Raw genomic sequence first — 25,192 nt, 5'->3', positions numbered from 1 at the left:
TTTACTGCTAAACCATATTCCCAGCCCCCTTTGCTAGTTATTTTTAATATAAGGTCTCACTTCCAGACCAGACCTGGGCACAGTCTACCAGTGGCTAGCTCAGGTAACAGGCAAAGACCATCACATGCAGCTTTTTGGAAGGGGCATCTTGAACTTTTTTCCTGCCTGGGCTGACCTTGAACATGGATCCCCATAATCTTCCAAGTAGCTAGATTATAGGTATGAGCTACCATTACAGGCCCAGGGCACGATTTTTAAGTGTAAATGCTCTTTTTCTCTCTCAGATCCAGAAGTTCAAACTTCAGCCCTCCTTCCTCCCTCAAACCCAGGGGTCCAGGCCCCAGCCCTCCTCCCTCAGATCTGGGCCCTTGCCTCCTCCATCAGACGCGGGGGTGGGTGGGTGGGGTGGGTGGAGGGGTGCGGGTTCAGGCCCCAACCTCCTCCATTGTTTCTTTTATTCTTTTCAGTACTGGTGATTGGACCCCGGCCAGTGGCATGCTAGGCAGGTGGTGTGCCACTTAAGCCACCTCTGCGCCCCAACCTTTCGTCGGTATGTTTGCTTTTGAGGCAGTCTTGCCATCCGCCTGCCTGTCGAGGCCTCTGGAGAGGACTTTACAGGCATGCACTACCCTGCCAGGCTTAGGCTACCCATCTCTGGACAGTGTGCGCAATGCGGAGGCAGTCGGGCTGGCCCATGGCTCCAGAGGAGCAGACACAAAAAGCAGCCGGCCGTCCCGGAGGCGAGCGGAAACCCCGCAGTCTTTCCACTCCAGAACCGCGCGGCGCCTACCCGCACGTGACGTCATTCGCCAGAGACGCTGTCCACTCCCCTCGACCTCTTCCCGCCCTCGAGTCTTGAAACTACACTTCCCAGCATCCCCCGCGTCGGCAACAGGGCCTACAGATCGCGTCACCCCGGTCCCGCTCACCAGGCACGCCCCCTGCTGGGTCAGGCCCCGCCTCCTGTTGCCGGGTTCCGGAAACCCGCGTGGAGTCGTCGCGGCTGCAACGCCGTGCACGGAGGTCGCAAGACGGCGCTTCCTCCTCAGAGGCTCCGGGCGGGCGGCCCGCGCACCTCCCGGGATGAACCGCTACCTGCTTCCCATGTCCGTGCTGGGCGCAGCGGTGGGTGGCGTCGTGCTGTTCAAGTGAGCACCTGTCCCCGCCGGCCTCCTGCCCTCGCCGGCCCGGCCCCGTCGCGCCCGCCAGCCACGGGCCTCGGGACGGGGCCAGGCCGGGGCCAGGGCCAGGGGGGAGGCGGGGGTCAGGGATCACCGGGGCGGGAGAGGGGTCGCTGGCCCAGGGTCACCCGAGGAGCAGTGGGGCCTCGGGAGCATTTTGGTTCATTTCTTCCTGACGTTTGCTTTGAGGAGGGGGTGGTGGGTTCTGGGGTCCGAGCTCAGGGCCTGGTGCTTGCTTAAGCCTGTGGCTCTTGCCCCGGGCCGCCTTCTGGATTCAGAATCGGTCAATTAATTCACCTAGCAAATGTCTAGAGACTGGTTCATGCAGGAAAAAGAAAAAGTACACAGACTGTAATACAGAAATTAAAGGACAGACACCCAGCTGATCTGGTTTATCTATCTATCTATCTTTCTATCTATCTATCTATCTATCTATCTATCTATCTATCTATCTATCTATCTATCTATCTATCTATCTAATCTATTTATTTATTTTTTGCCAGTCCTGGGCCTTGGACTCGGGGCCTGAGCACTGTCCCTGGCTTCTTCCCGCTCAAGGCTAGCACTCTGCCACCTGAGCCACAGCGCCCCTTCTGGCCATTTTCCATATATGTGGTGCTGGGGAATCGTAGGAGGCAAGCGCTCTTGCCACTAGGCCATATTCCCAGCCCCCCTGGCTTCTTTTTTTATGCTCAAGGATAGCACTCTGCCACTTGAGCCACAGCGCCACTTCTGGCTGTCTTCTATATATGTGGTGCTGGGGAATTGAACCCAGGGCTTCATGTATACAAGACAAGCACTCTTGCCACTAGGCCATATTCCCAGCCCTATTTATTTATGTTTTAATGTTTTTATTTATTATTATTATTATTATTATTATTATTATTATTATTTTTGCCAGTCCTGGGCCTTGGACTCAGGGCCTGAGCACTCACTGTCCCTGGCTTCTCTTTGCTCAAGGCTAGCACTCTGCCACTTGAGCCACAGCACCACTTCTGGCCATTTTCTATATACATGGTGCTGGGGAATCAAACCCAGGGCTTCATGTATAGGAGGCAAGCACGCTTGCCACTAGGCCATATTCCCAGCTCCGATCTGGTTTTAAATCCTTATCTCTGACCCAGTAGCCTCTGGCAGGTCATTAAGATGAGAGAGAAATGGCTTTGCTGCTACCTCACTTGGGGATGACAAAAGTATTTAAGCAGAATTTCATGTACACTGTGAGCCCTACCTCCCATCTTCAGGAAAACTCAGGGAAGGGGCAGTAATTTCCCTCTCCTCCTTCCTTTCCTTTCTTTCCCCCTCTTCCCCCTCCCCCTCCCCCTCCCCCTTCCCCTCCTCCACTTCCTCCTCCCCTTTTTTTGGTGGTTGTATGGGGTTTGAGCTCAAGGTCTTGGGCTTGCTTAGAAGCAGGAGTTGAAGGGTTGTGATTTAAGGGCAGCCAGAGTAAAATAGTTAGACCCTACCTCCATAATAAAGGTGCTCGTGTAGCACCAACTACTCAGGAGGTGGAGGTAGGAGAATCATAGTCTTAGGCCGGGAAAAGTACGAGGCCCTATCTGAAAAACAAACTGGAACAGAAGCACTGAAATAGGTGCGGCTACAATGGTTATATGCTTGCCTAACAAGTGAGGAGGGCCTGAGTTCAAAGCCCAATACTGAAAAAACAAAAACCAAAGCTTACTGTGCTCTCACCTTCAGGGATTATGTCACAGGTGGGCTTTGCCCCAGCAAGGCCACCATACCTGGGAAGACAGTCATTGTGACAGGAGCCAACACAGGCATTGGGAAACAGACTGCCTTGGAACTGGCCAGAAGAGGTAAAATCCACCCTCTTTGTGGGGCTCAGAGTGAGGGTCCCATATCTGTGTGTGTCCTGGAGAGTGCGTATGAATGCAGTGTGCAGAACCTGGCTCTGTGTGTGGTTCCCTAGTGGTGACCCTGAGGCCTGAGTTTCAGTGATCTGAGGAGGGATGTTTGTGTTTCTACCTTTCACAGAAGGTTTTGGTGGAGTGTATCTTTTTATCTTCTCTAGGGAAGTTTCATGGGGTAGCTTTTATTTTTGATTTTTGACCAGTACTGGAGTTTGAACTCAGGGCCTTGCACTTGCTAGGCAGGTGCTCTACTGCTTGAGCCTCCTCTCCAGCCCCTTTTGCGCGCGCTCTCTCTCTCTCTCTCTGTGCCTAGCCAGCTTGGACTGCAATCTTCCTATTTTACTTCGGACATACTTGGGATGGTAGAATTGTGCATCACCACACCCAGCTTTGAGTTGGTTGAGATGAGGTCTCATGAACTTTTTTCTGGGCTGGCCTCAAGTTGCAAACCTCCAAATCTTAGCCTTCCAGGGTGCTGGGGTGACAGGTGAGCCATGACTCCTGGCTCTGTGTTTTCCTCTTAATGTGTCTCTGTCCCTGATTTCCAGGAGGCCATGTCATCTTGGCCTGCCGTGACATGGGGAAGTGTGAAGCAGCGGCCAGGGACATTCGTGGGGAGACGCTCAATCATCGCGTGAGTGCCCGGCACCTGGACCTGGCTTCCCTCAGGTCCATCCGAGAGTTTGCGACGAAGGTCATCGAAGGTAGGTGGACAATGCTGTCTTGGTAGGCTGAGGTCCGGGGTGGCTGCTGCCCAGGACCAGGCTCTCTACCTAGATTCTGGTGCATCCAGCACCGCCAGCACTCGCTGCCCCCCACTACTGGCTTTCCTGGCAGCGCCTTTCACTGGAGGACTCTGGAGTATGTGTTGGCTGTCAGCCATGCTGGCTGAAGGCAGGCCCTTAAGTGTCTGGTCCACCCTGTATACCCAGGGCAGGGTAACAGGTGCTTAGGAAATTCTTGTTCCATGAGTCATAATTACACATTTGGAGCAGGCTATTATCTATTTTACAAAGAGGGAAACTGAGTCACAGAAAAGCTATGTGACCTGTCCTGGGTCATAGGCCAGGTCAGGGTAGAGCCAAGATTAAAAAAGAAATTACTTTATTATTGTTTTAGAGGTGGTATACAGCGAGGTTACCTTTACATATGTCAGGTAATAAGTACATTGCTTTCTTTTTCTTAGTATCATCTATTCCCGCCTTCTCTGTCATTTCCTCCCTCCCATCTCGGTCCATGCATTGTGTGGTTCATCTTCATCAATGTCCAATGCAACCCCTGGGCCCTGCTGTTGCACATTCTCACCTGCTTTCCACTGATTCTGTGCCCTCTCCTCACCTTCCCTCAGATGTGCAGGTGTATCACACAGTGTATGAGGTAAAGAATAGAGTCAGGTTGGGACTGTGGCTTAGTGGTAGAGTGCTTGCCTAGCATGCATGAAGCCCTGGGTTTGATTCCTCAGCACCACATAAGCAGAAAAAAATGGAAGTGGCACTGTGGCTCAAGTGGTAGAGTGTTAGCTTTGAGCAAAAGGAAGCCAGCGTCAGTGCTCAGGCCCTGAGTTCAAGCCCCAGGACTGGGAAAAAAAAAGAATACAGAGTCATCTAAAAATGATAAGACAAATTAAGAAAAGTTACTTTGTTTTCTTCTCTTTGGAGTTCATATATATATATATATATATATATATATATATATATATATATATGAGAGAGAAGAGGTGCTTGGCTATTACAACTTGGTGCTTTTCTCCTAATACTATTCTCTTTGGATCTCACTGTGTATGGGTGTCTAGAATTCTGTACACTTTGTCATATCTGGTTGTGTTTTAAATCTATTTTCCGCCTATCAAGGAGAATATGATCTGTTTGTTTCTCTGATCTTGGCTTACCTCACCTTGCTCAACATGGTTTGTTCTAGATCCATCCATTTCTCTGCCAATGCCATTCTTATATCCTTTCTAATGACTGTGTAAAAATTCCATTGTATAAAGGTACTACATATTTTGGATTCTTTTATCTATTGTGGGGCATCTGGGTTGTTTCTGTATCTTGGCTATTGTAAATAGTGTAGCAATGAACCTGGATGTGCGGGTGTCCTTGTATCTTGGTAGAGCCCAGATTTGAACCCTTGTCTGGCCAGCCCCAGAGCTTGTGATTTTGACTGACCAAGGTGAAGGAGATGGTGGTCCCTGTGTGGTAGGGGCTGGGCATCTAGTAGGAGTCTGTGGGTTCAGTTGTATGCCCTTGAAAAGAAACATTGGGGCCTTGATCACAAGGTGACCTTGTTTAGAAGCAGGAGTTTTTTTGGTAAAGGTAATCAAGTTAAAATGAGGGCACCAGGGTGGACCCCATCTCAATATCTCTGTTGTCCTCATAAAAAGGAAGTTGGGAGCCTGTTGCAGATTTCTGTAATCCCAGCAACTTAGGGGAGAGGTAGGAGGATGCCATTCCGAGGCCAGCTCTGCAAAAAACGTGAAACTCTATCTAGATTAAAAGGAAAACGACTGGTGTGTGCCCCTAGTGGTTTTGCCTCACCTGGGGAGCCCCAGAGGTCAGTCCCCAGTACTGCTAAGAAAATATAGAATAAAAAGTTCAGCTGGGTGCTAGTGGCTCACGCTTGTAATCCTAGCTGCTCTGGAGGCTGAGATCTGAAGATCAAAGTTGAGAGCCATCCTAGGCAGGAAAGTCCTTGAGACTCTTATCTCCAGTGAACCACCAGAAAAACTGGAAGTGGTGCTGTGGCTCCAGGTGGTAGCCTTGAGCAGAAAAGCTCAGAGACAGGGCCCAGGCCTTGAGTTCATTACTGACCAAAAAAAAAAAAAAAAAGAAAGAAAAAATACAACAAAGAAAGGAAATTGAGGCACAGAGGCAGGGGCCAATGTACATAGAGAACTCCATGTGGAGAGACACAGGGAGACAGCCACAAACAAGCCATGGAAAGAAACAGGGTGGATTCTGCCCCCAGCTCAGCAGGAACTAGTTGGGCCACACCTTGATGTGGGGTTTCCCACCTCTGGCCCGCCCTCACAAGGCTTCTCCTGTTTATTCTTCATGAGGGCCCAGGGCTTCTCCTCTAGGAGGGCACCAGGGGGGACGGGAGGAGCCCACCCTAGTCCTGATGGGATTAGGTGACCTGTGCAGAGACTCTGTTTCCAAAAGAGGCCACTTTGGCCAGGACCCCTGTCGTCAGCCCTGAGGGCCCGTCTCTGTCCTCACCCATCTTCCAGAAGAGGAGCGAGTGGACATTCTGATCAACAATGCGGCTGTGATGCGGTGCCCACACTGGACCACTGAGGATGGCTTCGAGATGCAGTTTGGTGTCAACCATCTGGGTGAGTTCTGGGCCAGTGACTGTGATGCCATCGTTTGCCTGGGCTGAGGCTGGGTTCCACCCGCGTGGGGGCCTGTGGGTGTCCTGGCCTGCTTGGGACCTGGTCCACTGTCAGGACAGTGGGGTAGCTACTATGGGTGACCTAGCAGCTCAGGAGGAGAGGGGGCCCTCATTTGGGTACCAAAGCCTGTGGGTGCTCATGTGACTTACATGAGAGCATTTGCACAGAGCTTGACATGCCCTGTAGACCTCTGCCACCTAGAGGACTCTGTAATACCTCAAAGGACATTTCTCAATATTTTCCAAGGCCAGATCAACCTGCAGATGTACAGTCTTGTCTCCAGATGCAGAGTCTGGGCTGAATAGTGTCCTGAAAGTGAGTTTTAGGCACTCATGGACTTGGAGAAGAAGGATGTCTGTATGTTAATAGTGGGAGTGAGAAATAAGTGGGGTTTGGTTGTCTGGGACCCTGGTACAGGTCACTTTCTCCTAACTAACCTGCTGATGGACAAGCTGAAAGCCTCAGCCCCCTCCCGCATCATCAACCTCTCATCCCTGGCCCACATCGCTGGACACATAGATTTTGATGACCTGAACTGGCAGAAGAGGAACTACAACACCAAAGAAGCCTACTGTCAGAGCAAGCTGGCCGTGGTCCTCTTCACCAAGGAGCTGAGCCGGCGGCTACAAGGTGTGTTAAGTGGCCCGCCTCGCTGGTCTTCCTCCTCCTAGAACATCTCTTCTGGGACCCTGGGTTTATAAGACAGGCTGTAGCTCCAGATGGTGTGGTCAAAGGGGTGGCTCTCATACTACATGCCCTCCTCTGTGCCTGAGGCAGGCATCACTAATCAATCATACCACATGTGCACCTCTGTGCCCAAGGCAGACATCACTAATCAATCACCATTCTAATGATTGGCCTTCACCAGACTCTCATGGACAGGCTTCTAAGCCTCTGGTGTTCTACACCAGTGGCTCTCACCTGGGAGCGATTTTGGTCCCTAGGGCACATCTGCCAATGTCTGCAGACATGGTTATCACAGCTGGATGTGGGAGAGGATGCTCCTGGTGACTAGTGTGCTGAATCCAGGTTTGCAGCTCAGCATTCTACCTTGCACCTGCCTGTGGTGCATGCTGGGTAGGGCAACCATGCTGCCCAGCTGCTTCATAAGAGGAGCCACTGGACACGGGTTCCAGAGTGAAGGTTGGCATGGATGCAGGTGTGTGGATGACATAGCACAGGGAAGACCCAGAGCCCAGTGGGCTGCAGAGCCTCCTGGGGAGGGGGTGAACCACTCACCCCTCGACCCCCCTCTGTACTTCCTCAGGTACGGGTGTGACTGCCAATGCTTTGCACCCTGGCGTGGCCAGGACAGAGCTGGGCCGACACACAGGCATGCACAAGTCTTCCTTCTCCAGCTTCACGCTTGGTGAGTCCCTGCACAGACCCTTCCACCCCTGACCTTTCTGGGGGCCCAGGACCCACCCTCAGAGATGTCCCTTTCTTTTTTTATTTGTCATATGGCTTGAACTCTGGGCCTGGGCACTGTCCCTAAGCTCTTTAGCTCAAGGCTAGTGCTCTAGTATGTTGAGACACAGCACCACTTCTGGTTTTCTTGAGGTTAATTGGAGAGAAGAGTTCCATGGACTTTCCTGCGCAGGCTGGCTTTGAATCGTGATCCTCAGATTTCAGCCTCCTAAGTAGCTAGGGTTACAGGCCACCGTTGCCCAGTGGAGACAGCCCCTTTCTTAGCCTCTTTCTGTCTTCTCCCCTCAGAGTCCTACTGACTGATAGCCATGGGGCGGAGCCACTGTGCCCAGGGTCACTTGACTCACCCCAGACTAGCTGAGCCACCGGGGAACCAGGTGCCCTCCTGCCTGGCTCTACATTCCTCTATTTATCTATCGAGTCAGGCTTAACATGTAGTGCAGGATGGCTTGGAACTTGCAGTCCACCATCTTCCACCTCCTGAGTGCCTTGCCTTAGTGCCTCCCTAGCCTCAGTTTCCTCATCTGCACAGCCAGGACCAGAATAGAACCCACCTGACAGTCTCAGCCAGATGAGGCACTCCTGTGCAGGGTGTGTGTGTGTAGGGCCTGGCCCAATGTAGGCCACATAAACTGTTACACTGGGAGGCTTCTAGTGGGACCAAGGCTTTTAAGCTGAATTCCATGAGATGCATTTAGTAGGTAAAAATGATCTTACGGGAAGATGGGATGGTGAGTGGGCTGGCCCAGAGGATAAGGCATCCATTTGCCTTGGAATCTAAAGGCTCCCTGGGGAGTCAGCTTTTGGGCTGGTCCCTGCCTCTGGAGGATTTTCCCGGGCAGTGCCTGGGGAGGGACAAAGGCCTGGGGGTGGGCTCCTTAGGGCTCCAGGGCAGCCTCTGGCCTTGCAGGCTGGGCCTCTGAGGGTAGCGCCCGCGCCTGCGTGCACTGAGTGTGTGTGCTGGTTGCAGGGCCCTTCTTTTGGCTGCTCTTCAAGAGCCCCCAGCTGGCAGCCCAGCCCAGCACCTACCTGGCCGTGGCAGAGGAGCTGGAGGATGTTTCCGGAAAGTACTTTGATGGACTCAAAGAGAAGGTGCCAGCCCCTGAGGCTGAAGACGAGGAAATAGCTCGGAGGCTTTGGGCTGAAAGTGCCCGCTTGGTGGGCTTGGAGGTGTCCCATGGGTCCTCCGTGAGGGGACAGGTCCTGCCCAGGTAACCTCTGCCGGGTCTGCCCCAGGGTCAGCAGGCAGCAACGCGGTTGTCATCCTCCAGGGGGCATGGTGGGCCACGCAAGCCAGGGAACCTTCTGGCTGGAGATGCCCGGTGCGCGCCCGCCTCGTCCTCTAGGGGCAGTGTTGGCACTGTCTCATGTGGCTTCAGTGACTTGGACTGCAGGTGCGTGGGCACTGCTGGCTGGCGTGTGACCTGTTGCCCGGGGGCGTCACCGGCCATCCGAAGGGGAGGAAGCCCCTCAGGAGCAGCAGTGGTGGCCAGGGTGGCAGGCTCTCCTGTGTGGCCTCCCTCCCCTCCTCTGAACCTGGGGTCTGCAGAAGGAGCACTGTGAACTTGCCCTGTGGCCTGTGGACCCAGTGAAGGGAGCTCACGCCCTTGTGCCTTTGTGCCCAGGACCCGCTGTCCTGGCCCAGTGGCTGGGTTCCTGAAGGAGGTGGATACAGACCCGGCCTGGTACCACATGGCCCCCCCAGGGACACACAGAGGCTGCGATCACCACCTCCTTCCAGTTCCTATGGTTGTTCCAACTTCAAACTCGATTCTTAGTAATAAAAATTCCCCCAAATGTCTTTTGAGTCACGAGTGCTTTTCTCTGTGAGTGGGGAAGGATGGCTGTGTGCTCCTTTTGAAGCTAAGATGGCTGTCACAGGCAGGACACACAAGCAGCACATGAGGCCAGATGGTGGTAGAGGTAGCAGTCGCCGAGGTCTGCAGTCTTAGGGGACAATGTCCCTGTTAGGTGCAGGATAGAGTGGGACAGTCCTTTGTCTGGGGTGCACAATCGAGGGAACCCCCAGAAAGCTCAGTAATTAAGAACACAAATGCCAGAGATGGAGCTCTGAGTCCTGCAACCCACAGAGGAGCCACAGGAGGAGTGGCTGTCCCACCTGGACGAGGAGGGGGCACTGTAGGGGGGCTGCAGCCACCGCCTGTGTGCCCCTAGCGCGGCTCCATGACTGCACGCACAGTACGTGTGGGGTCTTCCCTCCTCGCCCCCCACTGAACATGTTTCACTCTCAAGGACATGAATGCCCCTCCATAGTGGCTGGGCCACATTCCCACCTCAGTGCCAGGAGGCACCCAGTGTTTCCACATCCTTGCCAACATTTACGTTCCAATTTAAAACATCACTACAGATACCCTGCAAGGTGTGAAGCCAGGGCACATTTCTCTAGTGGCTGTAGGGAGTCTGTTGGGGGACATAGTGCCCCAGGAGGCGAGGGGTGACGGGACACCCGGCTGCTGGGAGGAGATAAGTGGCACCCCTCGAGGTTTGTGTGCCAGTCTTCCTGTGGAGGGGACGGCCTCAGCTTGATTAGTCTCAGTGAGGAAAAGCCAGGGCTGGTGAGGAAGGGAGGGGGGCCCTCCTCCCCCATCATCGCATCCTGTCCTTCGCTCCAGGCTCCCCAGCCTTCCTGCCCTCCTTGGCCACAGAACTCAGGACTGGCGGAGCAGCCATGTTATCACCCTCCTCCAGGGCCCTCCTCTGCCTCGGTAAGTCCCGGGAAACGCTGCAGGATGGGCCCCGTGCACCCCACCAAGGGTTTCACAAATTTCAAGCAGGGACCTTGGAGGCCTGGTTGTATTTTGTGTGGGAAATCTGAGGCCCAGGGAGGTGGTGTGTTTTGCTCGAGCTATTCTAAGTTGTTATTCACGGCCACTGGTGAGGACCTACACACGTGTGAACCCCCACTTTCCTCCACGCCCCACATTTTGTAGAGGAGAAAGTGTACAGGCCAGCGCCTTGCCACTGTGTGGGTTCTCCTCTTTCCTCAGGACTGTGTCTTGGGCACCTTATCATGGCACAGAGTGGTGAGTTTTCCTCCCCAAGTCCCCGGGTCCTCTGGGTCCAGCTGTGAGATGTGGGATATCAGAAGGGATCAGGGACCCCAGGAGAGGCCCCTTTTTGCTGTGGGCTGACCTCTGTTGTGCGCTTACCTTCCAGGCCTGCTCCTCAAGCCTTCCCTGCGGGCTCTGCCCAGCTCCCTGGTGTCCCTGGGCAGCTCGGTGACTATCCGGTGCCAGGGCCCGCCGCATGTGGACTTGTACCGCCTGGAGAAACTGGGGTCTGGGAATTATGAGGACCAGGACTCTCTTTCCATCCCAATCATGAGGAGAGACCATGCGGGGTGCTACCACTGCTCCTATCTGAATGGGAGCCTCTGGTCCCCACCCAGTGACCGGCTGGAGCTCATCGCCACTGGTGACTGGAGGGGAATGTGGGGGTACCTGCCAGTCCCAGGGCTGCACGGCCCTCAGCACTGGGGCTGGGGGAGGGTAAAAAGTTGACATATAGCTACTGAATTCTGGGACACAAGCCCACAGCCCAGGGCAGGCTTATACTTAGGTGTCCCTACATCATCTCTGGGGCTTGTCCTGCATTAGGGGCTGTGGTAAATGCTTGACATGTCTCATTTCGAGTGCAGTCATTCCCCTTTGTCAGCTCCCATGTAGAGGGGAAGCGGGGCCTCCTGTGGCTCATGCCTGTCATCCTAGCTACTCAGGAGGCTGAGATGTGAGGATCACAGTGTGAAGCCAGCTTGGGCAGGAAAGTCTGGAAGACTCTTCAATTAACCAACAACAACAACAAAAAAGCTGGAAGTGGCGCTGTAGCTCCATGTGGTAGAGCACTAGCCTTGAGCGAAGCAGCTCAGGCTCTGAGTTCAAGCTGTAGGACCAGCACAAAACCCCACATCCCCAGACACAGACATTGTGGTGTGAGCACAGCCACGCCTCCTCAGCCACTCTATGAGTGTGCGTGTGACCCCCCGGAAGGAGGGCAGTGACTTCCAGGCAGAGGGTGACTTCCTGGGATGGGGGGGGGGGGGATGGCTGAAAAGTTCCTGAGCTGGGAGTTAAGGTGAGGGGCATTTCCACTCTGCTATGGAGCTCCTCATCCCTGTCTTTAATAAACCCTTCTTTCCTCCCAGGAGTTTACAACAAGCCCTCCCTCTCAGCTCATCCCAGCCCCTCAGTTTCCCCAGGAGAGGATGTGACCCTACAGTGCCAGACCCAATATGGCTTTGACCAATTCGCGCTATCCAAGGAGGGGGACACAAGGCCCTATGAGGTGGCCAAGAAATCGTACCTGGCCACCTTCCCCATCACCGCCGTGACGGCCGCCCACAGCGGGGCCTACCGCTGCTACAGCTTCTCCAGCAAGGCCCCGTATCTGTGGTCAGCTCCCAGCGAGCCCCTGGTGCTCACCGTCACAGGTGAGGGCTGAAGGCCCAGGCTTCTCCCTTTGCCCTGGCAGACCCTGTGTCAGCACCCAAGAGAACCATCACTGTAAAACCTGCCTCCTTCAGTCTTTCTGCCTACTGTTAATCATTGGAATTATATATATATATATATATATATATTGTCAGTTGTGGGGCTTGAACTCAGGACGTGGGTCCTGTTCCTGAGCTTTTTTGCTCAAGGCTAATGCTCTACCACTTTGAGTCACTTCTGGTTTTCTGGTGGTTAATTGGAGATAAGAGTATCCCAAACTTTCCTGCCCGGGCTGGCTTTGAATCTTGATCCTCAGATCTCAGCCTCCTGAGTGGCTAGGATTACAGATGGTGCCCGGCTGGATTTATATCTTTTAAAGTTCTTTTTCTGTGTAATTCCAAGGATGTAACAATCCAAATAAAAACTGGTCATCCAGGTTGCTAAAAAACAAACATCAAATGGTAACAATTGTTTGGGATTCATATCAAGGAAGGGTTATTATACCCTCCCGCCCCATTTTCTGGTGCTTCTGGACTGTATAATTTTACTTTCTTAGAGAACAGAAACCAACGTTATTAAATACTTTTAAAAAATAACCCAAGTAAGATGATACATTTAATGTATGGTATTGTAACTATGACTAAAAATAAAACATACAGGTGGGGATGCAGCTCAGTGGTAGAGCTTGCGCTTGGAGCACAAGGCCCGGGTTCTAGTCACAGCAGTGAGATGTGAATTAACTACATAATTCAGAGGAAAGGCGCAGCATACACTTTTTTTTTTTTTTGTGTGTGTGTTTTCTAATTGCTCAGAGGGTTTCACTGTGATTGCACACATGCACATGCAGTATTTTGACTGGATTTAATCTTCACTCTTATGTTCCCTGTTTCCTCTTAGCAGCTTTCCTGTGTGCCTGTCTAGAAGCTTCTCCATACTCATTCTCTATGCAAGGAAACAGAATCAGGAATCAGGAATGTTGGGTGGTTTTTCCAGGTCCCACGGTCAGCAAGACACAAACTTCTTTCCTTTTCTGACTTATCAGGAACGTCTGGGATTCCTGGGCAGCTGTCCATACAGCCCCTGTCCTTCATCACTGGTGAGTTCAGGAGGGTTTGCTCCTTCAGGCCTGGGGCACAGGGTCCCTCTTCTTGCTCTCATCTGCATACATTTCTTCAACACTTAACATTTGCATAAAATCCTGCTCACAGATGTTTATAACAGTGTTCCAATTGTAATAACAATAACCCCAGAGGAAATAACTCTGTGTCCACAGCTCATGATTGTTCCAATCATTTCTAGCTATGGAGAGATGGAGGCTTAAGTCTCAGGGTTCTTTTGAATTTGCCTCATGACTGGTGCATCAGAGAAAGAAGGTTTAGGGAGCCCAGATATCCAGAAGGGGGATTGGAGAGTAGGAACTTCTGGAAAGAACTGACAATACTTCCTTAATAATCATAGAGGCCTCCAGGAATCGAATCATCTCAGCCACAACAGATGTCTCCACAACTGGTAAGTGACTGGATATTTAATGTTTGGCAGAAAGGAATATGCTGGTGGGGCTGTGTGCTTTTAATCTACTCCATCAGGCCTCTGACCCTAACCTAGAAAGCTTGGTCTGGAGGTAGAGAATGGTAGAGGAAGTGGGCACTGAAGCCGGTGCAGAGGAGCATTCTGGGTAGGGTGGCCATTTCCAAGATGGTGGACAGCAAGCTCTGATGGGAAGACCTTCATCCATCACTGCACACTCCTCTCTCAGAGGAAGTGCAAGCTCTCCCTGCTTGCATGCAATCCCATTTCCATGTGGAGCCTTTGTTAACCACACCAGACAGACCTCTAAGGCTGGCTTAGCTTTCTCTACCAGGCCCACACAACCCCGGTTGCCTTTAGGCCCCTGACCTCAGAAGGTTCTTTCTAATGCTATGATCGAATTCTTTCCCATCCTCAGTTTCCAAAATCTTCTACTTTTCCCTCAGAATGCAGACTGGCTTATGTGCAACCTTCCTGCATCTTCCATAGGACCCTTCTGTGGGTCCCAGCCACTCAGAGCCACTCAAGTCTCCTGGTTCCCCTGGCCATCATTCTTGTCTTTCCTACCACTTCCTGTGTCTTCTGTTCCTTAAGGAAGGGTGGCATCTGAGCAACTGTGTCTGTAGTTCATGCTGTCCTCAGAAGCTCTGCAGTTCTGCCTGCTAGGCATGTGTTTGTTTCCGAAAAGGAGAAATGGTTTTATTTGTTCACACCCAATTTCTTTGGATTCCTAGAGATGCCTACAGATCTCGCTGCATCTCTAGAAGGCTCCAGCCCTCCACTTGGTAAGTGCATCCTCCCGTCTTGGCCTCAATGTCTTTACCCAGAGCAGGGTCCTCTCTCAGCACAGGGACTGAAGCTCTGTCTTCCTGGGTTCTGGTAGGTAAAACATTAGAGGGAGAAGGTGAAATATTGGCACAGAGTCCAAAATCAAGCTAGGAAGGTGGCTTAGGGGAAGAGGGCTTGCCTAGCATGCATGAAGCCCTGGGTTTGATTCCTCAGTACCACATAAACAGAAAAAGCCAGAAGCAGCACTGTGGCTCAAGTGGTAGAGCACTAGCCGTGAGCACAGGGATAGTACCCAGGCCCTGGGTTCAAGCCCCAGGACTGGCAAAAAAAAAAAAAAAAAGACCAAAATTGGCAAGGATTGGGAGGGTACATTGAGACTTTCCAAAGTGCCAGAGAAAGAAGTTCCCTTTCTTCCCCTGGCCCTTTCTTCTCTGTCTGGGGGAGGAGGGACTGAAGGGGCCCTGGGATGTGACACTGGGAGAGGCACAATGTTAGGTGTTAACATGGGGCTGGCCCAGTACTGGCCCTTGGTGGGAAGAGGCGGGACCCTCCAGGAAGGACATAGGCATTTCAGCTACTGGAGGAAGTTCTCAGATCAGACAGCTGTGATGAGCCAGGGTATGGCCTGGTTATGGCCTTTGCCAGTCACCTGCTCCTGCCTCTTTCTGTCATCTGCTCCTTCCTGTCCTCCTGCCAGGTCCTGCCCACCAGGACTACACCAAGGGGAACCTGATCCGGATATGTCTCGGTGTCCTGATTCTGGTACTCCTGGCAGGGTTTCTGGCAGAGGACTGGTACAGCCAGAAGAAACCCTTGCTGCACAGAGTTAGAGCTGTGCAGAGGCCCCTGCCACCGCTCCCCAGGATCCCCAGATCCCATGGCAGTCAGGATGGGGATGGAGCTGATGTTCAGAAACACAGACACCACTGTTAGAGGTCAGGAATCACCACAGTTGAGAGAGGCCATGGATGGAGAAGTGGCATGAAGAGTGGGCATGAGTCGGGTGAAGGGCTTTGGGGTAGAGAGGAGGGCAGGGCACACTCCCGGGTGTTCCAGCAGAGAGCAAAGCCAGCGTCTTCTCACTGACCATCTGTTCAGTGAGACTAAGGGAGGCCTGGCACTGGTGGCTCACGCCTGTAATCCTAACTACTCAGGAGGCTGAGATGGGAGAATCACGGTTCAAAGCCAGCCCAGGCAGGAAAGTCTGTGAGACTCTTCTCTCCAGTGAATCATCAGAAAACCAGAGGTGGTGCTGTGGCTCAAGTAGCAGAGCTCTAGCCTTGAGCTAAAGAGCACAGGGACAGTACCAAGGTCCAGAGTGCAAGCCCGACAATGGACTCCCCTCACAAAAAAAATTAAGCTTAATTTTATGTTATATGATCTTTGCCTCAATAAATACTAATAGAAAAATCCCTGCTCCCCAATTCTTTTTATTTCTGTGTGGGGCTACCTGTCCTAGAGTCACTTGGGATTATACTAGAAATATTTCCCCTTCCTGTCACGGGGCACAGCATTCTGAGGAGGGTCACTTCCCAGAAAACAGAAGCCAATCTGTGGAGCTTTGTGGGTGGTAAGCAGAACGACAATAGAAAAGTCTCACATTGTTTCAACTGTTCAACCTGCAGTTTACCTTAGGACCAAAGGAGTATATTTGAAGTGTAGTCTTGGAATTTTGTTAAAAACCAGGATTGCTATTACTCAGGGGTTCATGCTGTTATTAAAAATGCTTGGACATTGTCATTGATCTCATTTGTTGAGCATCTATTTCCTTTCTTGATTATTTTATGCAGTGATGTAGAGTTCCATGTTGATTTCATAGGGAGACAGGTGATGTCTAGTTGACACCCTAACAGTGCAGAACCCCATTTTGCAACCATGGGGCTATGATTGCATTGTGCTTCGGCTGAGAGACACACCAGTTGGAATTCAGCCTGGGTGCTGTCCCTGAGCTTTTGTACATTGCTTTGCAAGAATAAAGAGGTGATAAGGTCCAAAATTGAGCTAGGGGATGCAGGTCCATGGTAAAGCATTTGTTCAGCATGTGGGAGACCCTGGGTTCAATACCCAGAGCTGAAAGAAAAAGTTCCCAAATATTGTGGGTTTATAGAAGAAGTATTTGGTTGAGTATTTGGCAGGCAGTTATCTATGTTGGGTCCAAATATACTAGAATTGGATAGGGATGTAGCTGAGTGGTAGAGTACTTGCTTAGCATGTGCAAGGACCCAGATTTTATCTACAATACAAGGGGAAAAAATACAGAATGGAGTGAAGATTGGTAGAGAGCATAATCAATGCAATCAAACACTTAGCACATTCTTTTATACTAGCTGAATTCTCTTCAAATAAAACATCTCCTCTCAAGTTTCACCAGAACCCGTGAATAAACACAGCCTCTATTCTTAAACATATTTGCTTTTATTTTCCTCGGCACACCAGTGCTAGGACATTTCACGCCCAGTGGGGGTCAGTGACTGGTGCTCATTTTATGTCCACCAGGGGAGAAAGAAGGCTCGGACTTCGCCCAGCTCATCCAGGCACGGTACCCACTGCACGCTGAGGCTTGGCGGATAGATATTTTCAGTGGCTCAGTCAGGGATGTCCTGAGGTCTCCTTTTTCTGGGCTCTCTGTGGTTGCTGTCGATGATCAGTTGGGGGTTGACTTTTTGTACTTCTCTTAGCAGCTTCCTCACTTCAGGATTTGCTTCATTTATTTTCAACCTGGGCCAAAATGCAAGTGAAGAGGTGGCGGGGGGGGGGGGGGGAGAGGGGGGATGTTAGTACTGCTCCAAGGAGATTGATTCCAAATTCCCAAGTGCCATGCTTAGACATTGTCATTGATCTCATTTGTGGAGCATCAATTTCCTTTGACTATTCTGTGCAGTGACATAAGCGTTCCATGTTGATTTTATAGGGAGAGAAGTTGGTATTGAACCTCATTCTGCACCCTTGGGCAGTGATTGTGTTGTGCTTTGGCTGAGAGACACACCAGTCTGGGAATTCAGCCTGGGCACAGTCCCTGAGCTTTTGTGCTCAAGGCTGGTGCTCTTACCCCTTCAGCCACAACTCCACTTCCACCTTTTCGGTGGTTAATTGGACTTTTCTTCCTGATCTGGTTTTGAGCTGTGATCCTCAGATCTCTCAGAGCTCAACCTCCTGAGTAGCCACACCTATCATCCCTTGTGCCTAGCAGTTTATGTCCTTTTGATTCACAAGCCACCTTAAGGCTACGATTGATGTGAATGTACCATCTACATTCCTTCTACAACATTATGATTTTAAGTCACCAGTCATCTTTCTTTTGCATCTGAGACTTTCTAAAACTTCTAGGGAGGAAGTGGCACTGTGGCTCAAGTGGTAGAGTGCTAGCCTTATGCTGAAGAGCTCTGGGATAGCACCCAGGCCCAGAGTTCAAGCCCCAGGACCAACATACATCTTCTAGGGAGGGCCCATGGCTCCTTGTTGCCAAGGTTACAAACAAAGAGCCCAACATCAAGCTGGCCTCTGATGCACAAGTAGTTGGTTTCATGAGCCCCAGACTTTACTCTGGAGAAATGGTTTCCAAGGCTGATTCTGGTACCAAAGCTCCAAATGAGATCTGCAGTTTGATTTCCCTAAAGAGATGGTGGCTGATCACCTCAGCTCCCCTGCATGACAATCTAGGAAATCTTGATTTCTCCCTGAGTATCAACTTCATTCCAGACTCAGCCATCGTGTGATAGAAGGAATGGATAGATCAGCCCTTGGCCATGTGTCAGTGGACGAAGCTGAGTGCCAGGGATGTCATGCCTCGAATGAATGTCACCAACCCCCTTGCCCCCAAGGAAAGAAACAGGAGGAGTCAAAGCATACCTGAGTATCTGCAGGGAGCACCTTTGAAATTGCAAGGCTGTATACAGCCTGAGTAATCCATTAGATTCCAAGGTGTTCTGGCCCAGATCCAGGGTGACTAGCTTCTGGTTGCTGCGGAGGGCCTCGGCGAGCTCCCCGCAGCTGGTAGAAGTGATGGAGCAGTCCCACAACCTGTGGGCAGGACAGGGTCACTCAGGGAACCAGCCAGTGCTTCTAGACAAAGGCCGATAAGAGCCAGTGAGTCGGCTCTTTGCACTTTAAGACACTGATGTACCACATGGGAAATTTTGCATCTCGCCAGGAGTTCTGTTTCCCTGTGGGCAGGGAAGGGCAAGTCACAGCTGGCCGAGGGGCAACGCAAATCCTCACTCACCACAGACGCTGGAGGTGGCAGAGTGGGCTCTTCAGGGCCTGACACAGTGCCATCATGCCGGAATCCCCCACCGGGTTCAGCCCCAGATCCAAGTATGTGAGTCTCGACTGCTTCTGGAGGAGCCTGGAGAGGTGCTCGCAGCCATCACTGCCTATGTTGCAATGCCACAGTCTGGATGCCAGCCGCATAGAAAAGGAAACACACACGGAACCTGTTAAGTCCTACCTGGCATGAGGCACAAGGCCACAGTCCTCCACCCCGAGCTGTGGGTTTGGCTCAAGCTTGAGAGCGTAGATGCAGGAATTGCCCATCAGAGTGGAGGGGATAGAGAGTGTCCCCCAAAGATGGACAGCTACTGCTTGGCATCGGCGAATAGAGGATGGCACACAGAAGGGACGGCCATGACTGAGGGTATGTGGGGGCGAGTGGGTCCAGTGCAATCACGAGGGTCCTTGTTCGTGGAAGCCAAGCGTCAAAGAACTCTTAGGAAAAGAATGGCATGCTGGAGAAAGACTCCAGTTCAAGACACGTTGCTGTTGGCCTTGAGGCTAGAGGAGGGGTAGTGGGCCGAGGGATGCAGAGTACCACGGAGTGAGTGGTGGGAAGGTAAGGAGGACGAATGGGGCGCTTTTCTAGCACCTTGAATTCTAGCCCAATGACACCCACTTCTGACGAATGACATCCAGTACCATAATAAACGGGAGGCATTTCACAGCCATTAGTGGTAGAGGATGCTTAGCATGTGCAAGTAAGTCCTCAATCCCTAGCATGTACACATGCGCGCGTGTACCCCCCTCCCCCCACACAGCAGGGACTCACACCAGGCTCTGCAGTTGACAATCGGGGTGACTCAAGCTCTCACATAGGATTTTCACCCCGCCATCCCCGAGGTCGTTGTAGGCCAAGCTCAGGTGAATCAACCAATGGTTGACAGTGAGGACAGAGGCAAAATCCTTGCAGCAGGCCTGGGTGAGCTGGCAGTTCTCCAGGCTGCCAACGAAGCACACAGGGTGGGGGGGGGGTGAGGCGGTGAGGCCATTTCCCACACCCAGCCCTCCAGGCCCCCGCAGACACCCACCCCATCTCCATCCGGGCTGGGGAGCCCATGTAGGATGGAGGGGAGAAGAAGCGCCCCAGCACACTGGGCTCCTGGGGGCCCAGAGCCGAGTGGACGCAGCAGGAGACTCACGTCAGCTTCCGCATGATGCACCATGGATCTGTCAGGGTCTCACACAGCAGCTTGCTGCCCTGGTCCAGGACCTCATTGTCCACAAGGCCCAGGACAGTCAAGGGACTGCCATGGATAGCCAGGAAGAAGTCGGCCCATTGCTGAGAGGTGGCAGGGCAAGGCCCCAGCCTGAGGGAGAAGCGGGGCCCAGTCATTCCTGAGCATCCAATGTCAGTGGGCTTCCTTCTCAGTTTATGCTTGAACTTATCGCTACACACCATAGCCTGGATTATCTGAGGTATTGTGGTGTGACACAGTGACACAATGTGACACTGTGGTCTAGGACTGGGCACAGCAACACCAATTAGAAATAAAAAGCTGCAAGTGTTCTGACTCTGCACTGTCTCTGCCTTCTTTTTGCTCAAGGCGAGCACTCTACCTCTTGAGCCACAGTGCTACTTCTGGCTTTTTCTGTTCATCTGCTGCTGAGGAATTGAACCCAGGGCTTCATGCATTCAAGGAAAGCACTCTACCAGTAAGCCATATTCCCAGCCTAGTCATTGTGTGTGTGTGTGCGTGCACACGCACGTGTGTACACCAGTATTGTGGCTTGAACTCAGGGCCTTGCACTCTCACTTGGCTTTTTTGCTCCAGGCTAGTGCTCTAACCCTTGAGCCACAGCTCTGCTTCTGGCTTTTTGCTGGTTCATTGGAGACTACAGTCTCATGCCTTTCCTGCCTGAAGTCCTTTCGCAGTCTCACCATTTTTGTACGAGGACTGCAGTCAGTCCAGCTCCTCACCGCCCTTGGCCTCAGGCCTGGTCTCCAACCAGAGCCCTTCCTTGACTTCCTCACACAGGCATGCTACCCAGTGGCCGAGTGGCAGGCCGAGGTACCTGAGGTCCTGCAGGTTGCACTCTGGGTGCTTCAGGACCTTGCACAGCAAGGGCAGCAGGTCCTTATGGAACAGGTTATGTTGCACCCCAGCTGAGGAAATATTCTTGAGGCTATCGAACAGAAAACAAAGAAGAGAATCAAGAGTTTTGGTATTTCTGTTGTACATTAAATAGAAAACAAAGGATTGCAATATATTTTAGCTTGAAACTTGACATTATTTGTGTGTGTGTGTGCATGTGCATGCATGCGTGTGCATACATGCACATTGTGAACTCGGTACCTTTGACCCTTGCCTGTCTTTTTCCCTCAAAGCTGGTCCTCTACTACTTCTTGAGCCACAGTGCCAGTGGTCCCTTGGAGATAAGAGTCTCATGGACTTTCCTAACCAGGCTGGCTTTGAACCGTGATCCTCAGATCTCAGCCTCCTGGGTTGTTAGAATTACAGACATGAGCCATCAGTGCTCAGCTTGTTTTAATAATCTGAAATAGGGCTGGGTGAATAGCTCGTATGGAGGAGCACTGGCCTGGCAAGTGTGATGGCCTGGGTTCAATCCCCAGCAGTGCACAATGACTTGACTGGATTCTCCATCTTGATAAAGCTAAGGGCCCCAGGGCATCTCCATTTCCTGGGTGTTGGGGTACCTGGTTTGGAATCTAGAATATTCTGCCAGTATCAAACATGAGAGCCTCGGTGACCCCCTTGCGCCGTCTGACTTTGAGAGTCAGCTGACTTACGCCACCTTCTGGAGATTATAGGCCGAAGGTAATATGTCCCACAGAACAGCTGCCGAGGAGCTGTTGAGGCCGCTGTAGTTGATGTCCAGGCTAATCAGATTCTTGTTTGAGCAAAACATGGTGCAGAGATCTGTCCAGAGAGCAAGTAGGACCTGGTCATCCCCGGACCTGTGAACAAGAGTGATTAACCAAGTAATCCTGAGGACAAAAAAAGAAAATCCCTGTTTACTCCTTGTGGACAAAGCTTTAATGTTCTGCTAGAGGTGAGGACACAACAGGGACAGTGACTCCTGACGCACACAGAGGCAGCACAGCTGGGAACACATGGAGACCACACGCTCAGACCACACGGCTGGGAGAGGAGAGACAGCCCTGGACTTCACCCTGAATATTAACAGGAAGAAAGTTAGCACGAGGGAAAATTCTGAGTCTGAGTCAGAGAGGAAAGAAGTATCTGGGCCCCCTCCTGGAAAGCCTGGGATGAGATGGAGGATGGAAGAACCCTGTAAGAATTTATAGGAGGCTCAGCAAGTGAGAACAGATTTTTTTTTTGCCAGTCCTGGGGCTTGAACTAAGGGCCTGAGCACTGTCCCTGGCTTCTTGTTGCCCAAGGCTAGTGCTCTACCACTTGAACCATAGCACCACTTCTCATTTTTGGGTGGTTAATTGGAGATAAGAGTCTCACATATTCCTCCCTTGGCTGGCTTTGAACCTTGATCCTCAGATCTTGGCTTCCTGAGTTGCTAGGATGACAGGTGTGAGCCACCTTCCCTTGACTGAGAGCAGAATTCTTACCTCTGGTCCTGTGCTGTGCATGGCAGCTGAGCACTGTCCTCCCGGAATAGCCCCTTGACCACCTGTACCGTGAGCCTGCGCAGGCCTCGGCAGTGCCTGAGGCAGAAGGAAGCATGCAGGAGATCCTGGTGGCTCTTTAAGATCAGAGACATTTCCTCAAAGGGAGCCAGAGCCTCCTCCACCAGCTCCTTGTCCTGAGATTCATAGAGCCAGGAGAAGACCTTGTGCAGCTCCATCTGCAAGAGGAAGGGCTTGGTCTCCTCAAGCGGACACTCCAGCAGCTCCTGTCTGATCTCCGTGACGAGTGTTTGGCAGCCGAAGACCCCCTCTAGCTCCTGGGCCCTCTTCTTGTTCAGGAGGCCAAACAGGAAGAGGGCTGTCTGGGCCAGGTCAGGGTCCTTCATCTGGGCCTCTTTGGAGAACAGCTTGCGCATGTCTTTCACGTTGTGGCCATGGGGCTGATGGCCTTGGCCTTCCTCGCTCTTGCGCTTCAGGATGTAGAAGAGGGAGGCCAGGAACTGCTGGATGCTGGGGTGGATGAAGTGGTAACACCACTTGCAGCCGTGGTCCTTCCGGACGATGCCCTTGTCTAGGAAAGGCCAAAGGTCGGAATCCTGCACGCCGACCTTCTTGAGGTCTAGTGTGTGGAATGTGGACTGGTGCACCATCAGTGTGCGGGCGGCCAGGTGGCACACAGCCTCTAGCGGGGCAGCCAGGGACACCTGGGCACTGGGGCCAGGGTTAAACTGGTCACAGAAGAACTGGAGAAACAGGGCAGTGGAGGTCTGGCAGGCCTGGCTGGGGTCCACACCCCTCTCCATCTGCGGCTGCAGACAGGCGCAGAGCAGCCTGCATGCGGCAGGGGACCTACTCATGGCCAGCAGGATGTGGTTGCTCTTCACGGCCTCCAGGGCTCTTTGGGCCTGGGCCTGGTCTCTGAAATACCTGTGGAAGTACTCCTGCGTATCCACCTCAGAGAATCCTTCCACATTCACCAGGATGGGCTGCTCTACCATCAGCATGAGCTCCCGCAGGGCCCGGGGCCGTGTGGTGACCAACAGGGTGGCATTGGGCAATGCGATTCTCTTCAGCAAGCTGCTCAGCAGGACCGGCACTGGCTTGTATTGACCCCGCTGAGGAGCTATGTCTTTTATCATCTCCCCAGCCTTGTACCTCAGTTCATCAAACCCGTCCACAATGAACAGCACTTCCTCTGAGTCTAGCAGGCCACTTACTATGTTGCCCTCCATCTCCAGGGTGCCCTTGAAGATGAGCTGATACAAGTCCTCCCCCTTGCCGTGGTTCAGCTCCCTGCAGCTCAGGTAGTAGGCCCACTGGAAGGCCGGGCCCAGCTTGCCCTCTGACCAGTCCAGAATCAGCTTCTTCACCAGTGTGGTCTTCCCCACGCCCGTGGGCCCCAGCAGCACCACTGTACGTGGCCTGGGGCACCCCCGCCGAATGGGATCGCAGAGTGGGATGAGGCTCCGGTAGTTGTCAGTGACCAGGTAGAACTTCTCATACTCCCCCGGCCAAAAGTTGTGTAGCCATAGCTCCTGCAGTTTCTTCTTTACCATTTTTCTATATATTTCTCCTATGCTCACTGGTAGGAAGTTGAGACAGACAGACAGACAGACAGATAGGGCATGGTGGGTTACTCCAAAGGAAAACTACAAAAAGGACTTATTGAGGGGTGGTAGAAAGGTGACACTGGACAGTAGCATCAACTCACTACAATGCATGAGGCAGGAGGGATAAAAGGAGAAAAATCTCTGCTCCGAAGTTGTCCTTCAATAAAGCCATGTGTTGTCACCTGATATAGCCAGGACACTAATCTTTGCTGACCACACATGACAGGCAGGCTTGTCCCAACTTTCTCACCCGTGAGTTGATATTATGAAAGCCACAAAGAAAAATATAACACCAGCAAAAATCTCCTGCCACACCCATTTTCCTGAAAGCATTATAATTTCTTGTTTCCTGATGGCTGAGTAATATTCCACAGTACCAAGGGTTTTCTTTATTCATGTTTGTTTTTTTCTACTGCTTTGTCCTCCCTTCAGGTACTTAGTGCACAGGTGTGTAAATTCTACCATGCACAACCAATCAACATTCTTAAGCAACCTTTAAAAGGATGACACCAAGAGAACTCAGCCACACATACTTAATGTACATCCTAAGAAATTGAGAAAATGGAGGGAAGAGGTTGTACTTAGAAACTGATTTGCGCAATGGTGATTTGTGGAGTGGCAACTCCTTTGTGGCACTACTTGAAGACAGCAAAAAAATATAACTCTAAAAATAAAATGGTGGGGTCTGAGGGATGCCTTGGACTGCATTCTCTCTCACCTTCCTGGCAGCTGAATTTCCATTCTCTCTAGAGCTCCTTGTCTCTTCCGTTCATGTTGTGGGAAATGGGATCAGAAGAAGAAAGAGTGTTTGTTTGCACTTTCAAGACCAACCTGATTTTCTCTTGTCCAACGTGGCTTGTTCTTCCAGGCGTACACAGAATCCATGTGGGACCATCATGGTTCCTCCTGGATCTATTATTAGGTCTGAAATGAAAACAAACACAAAAGAAAGGACCAGAGGGTCGGGTAAGGTGGGGTGGGGTGGGCGGGGCACCTCTGCACGGAGTGCCTCCTCAAGAGGCATCTGGGAGCCCTGCCCTGTTGCAAGCTCCATGGCTCAAAGCACCATGGAAGCTCAGCTTGGGCATACATCCACTGGGGTCACAGAACCAC

The 25,192-nt window shown here is 51.9% G+C and overlaps 3 protein-coding genes across 4 annotated transcripts; 2 read left to right on the top strand and 1 right to left on the bottom strand.

Annotated features, from left to right (window-relative positions):
• Positions 1–974: 974 nt before the first annotated feature.
• On the top strand, positions 975–10,713 carry Rdh13 (retinol dehydrogenase 13). 2 transcript variants are annotated; one of them, XM_048330202.1, is made up of 7 exons: positions 975–1,148; positions 2,883–3,001; positions 3,604–3,759; positions 6,282–6,386; positions 6,864–7,076; positions 7,714–7,815; positions 10,508–10,713. In XM_048330202.1, the coding sequence occupies exons 1-7, from the start codon at positions 1,084–1,086 to the stop codon at positions 10,708–10,710; spliced, it is 963 nt and encodes a 320-aa protein (XP_048186159.1). In that variant the 5' UTR covers positions 975–1,083; the 3' UTR covers positions 10,711–10,713. The 2 variants fall into 2 exon arrangements, with proteins under 2 accessions (XP_048186159.1, XP_048186158.1); XM_048330201.1 differs by lacking the exon at positions 10,508–10,713 and adding an exon at positions 8,845–9,675.
• Positions 10,714–10,863: 150 nt separating this feature from the next.
• Positions 10,864–15,633, top strand: Gp6 (glycoprotein VI platelet). The gene is made up of 7 exons (XM_048330203.1): positions 10,864–10,918; positions 11,052–11,309; positions 12,037–12,321; positions 13,362–13,415; positions 13,778–13,828; positions 14,581–14,631; positions 15,333–15,633. The coding sequence occupies exons 1-7, from the start codon at positions 10,906–10,908 to the stop codon at positions 15,566–15,568; spliced, it is 948 nt and encodes a 315-aa protein (XP_048186160.1). The 5' UTR covers positions 10,864–10,905; the 3' UTR covers positions 15,569–15,633.
• Positions 15,634–17,220: 1,587 nt separating this feature from the next.
• Nlrp2 (NLR family pyrin domain containing 2) lies at positions 17,221–24,025 on the bottom strand. Its single transcript, XM_048368994.1, has 8 exons — positions 22,452–24,025; positions 21,657–21,824; positions 20,921–21,031; positions 20,047–20,214; positions 19,720–19,847; positions 18,858–19,008; positions 18,485–18,655; positions 17,221–17,353 (listed from the first exon to the last, which is right to left on the bottom strand). The coding sequence occupies exons 1-8, from the start codon at positions 24,023–24,025 to the stop codon at positions 17,221–17,223; spliced, it is 2,604 nt and encodes an 867-aa protein (XP_048224951.1).
• Positions 24,026–25,192: the final 1,167 nt, after the last annotated feature.

The sequence above is a fragment of the Perognathus longimembris genome, chromosome 20 (assembly GCF_023159225.1).
Source record: "Perognathus longimembris pacificus isolate PPM17 chromosome 20, ASM2315922v1, whole genome shotgun sequence".
NCBI classification, from domain to species: domain Eukaryota; kingdom Metazoa; phylum Chordata; class Mammalia; order Rodentia; family Heteromyidae; genus Perognathus; species Perognathus longimembris.
Note: the sequence above shows the minus strand (reverse complement) of the source record. Positions and strands in the feature narration are given on the sequence as shown.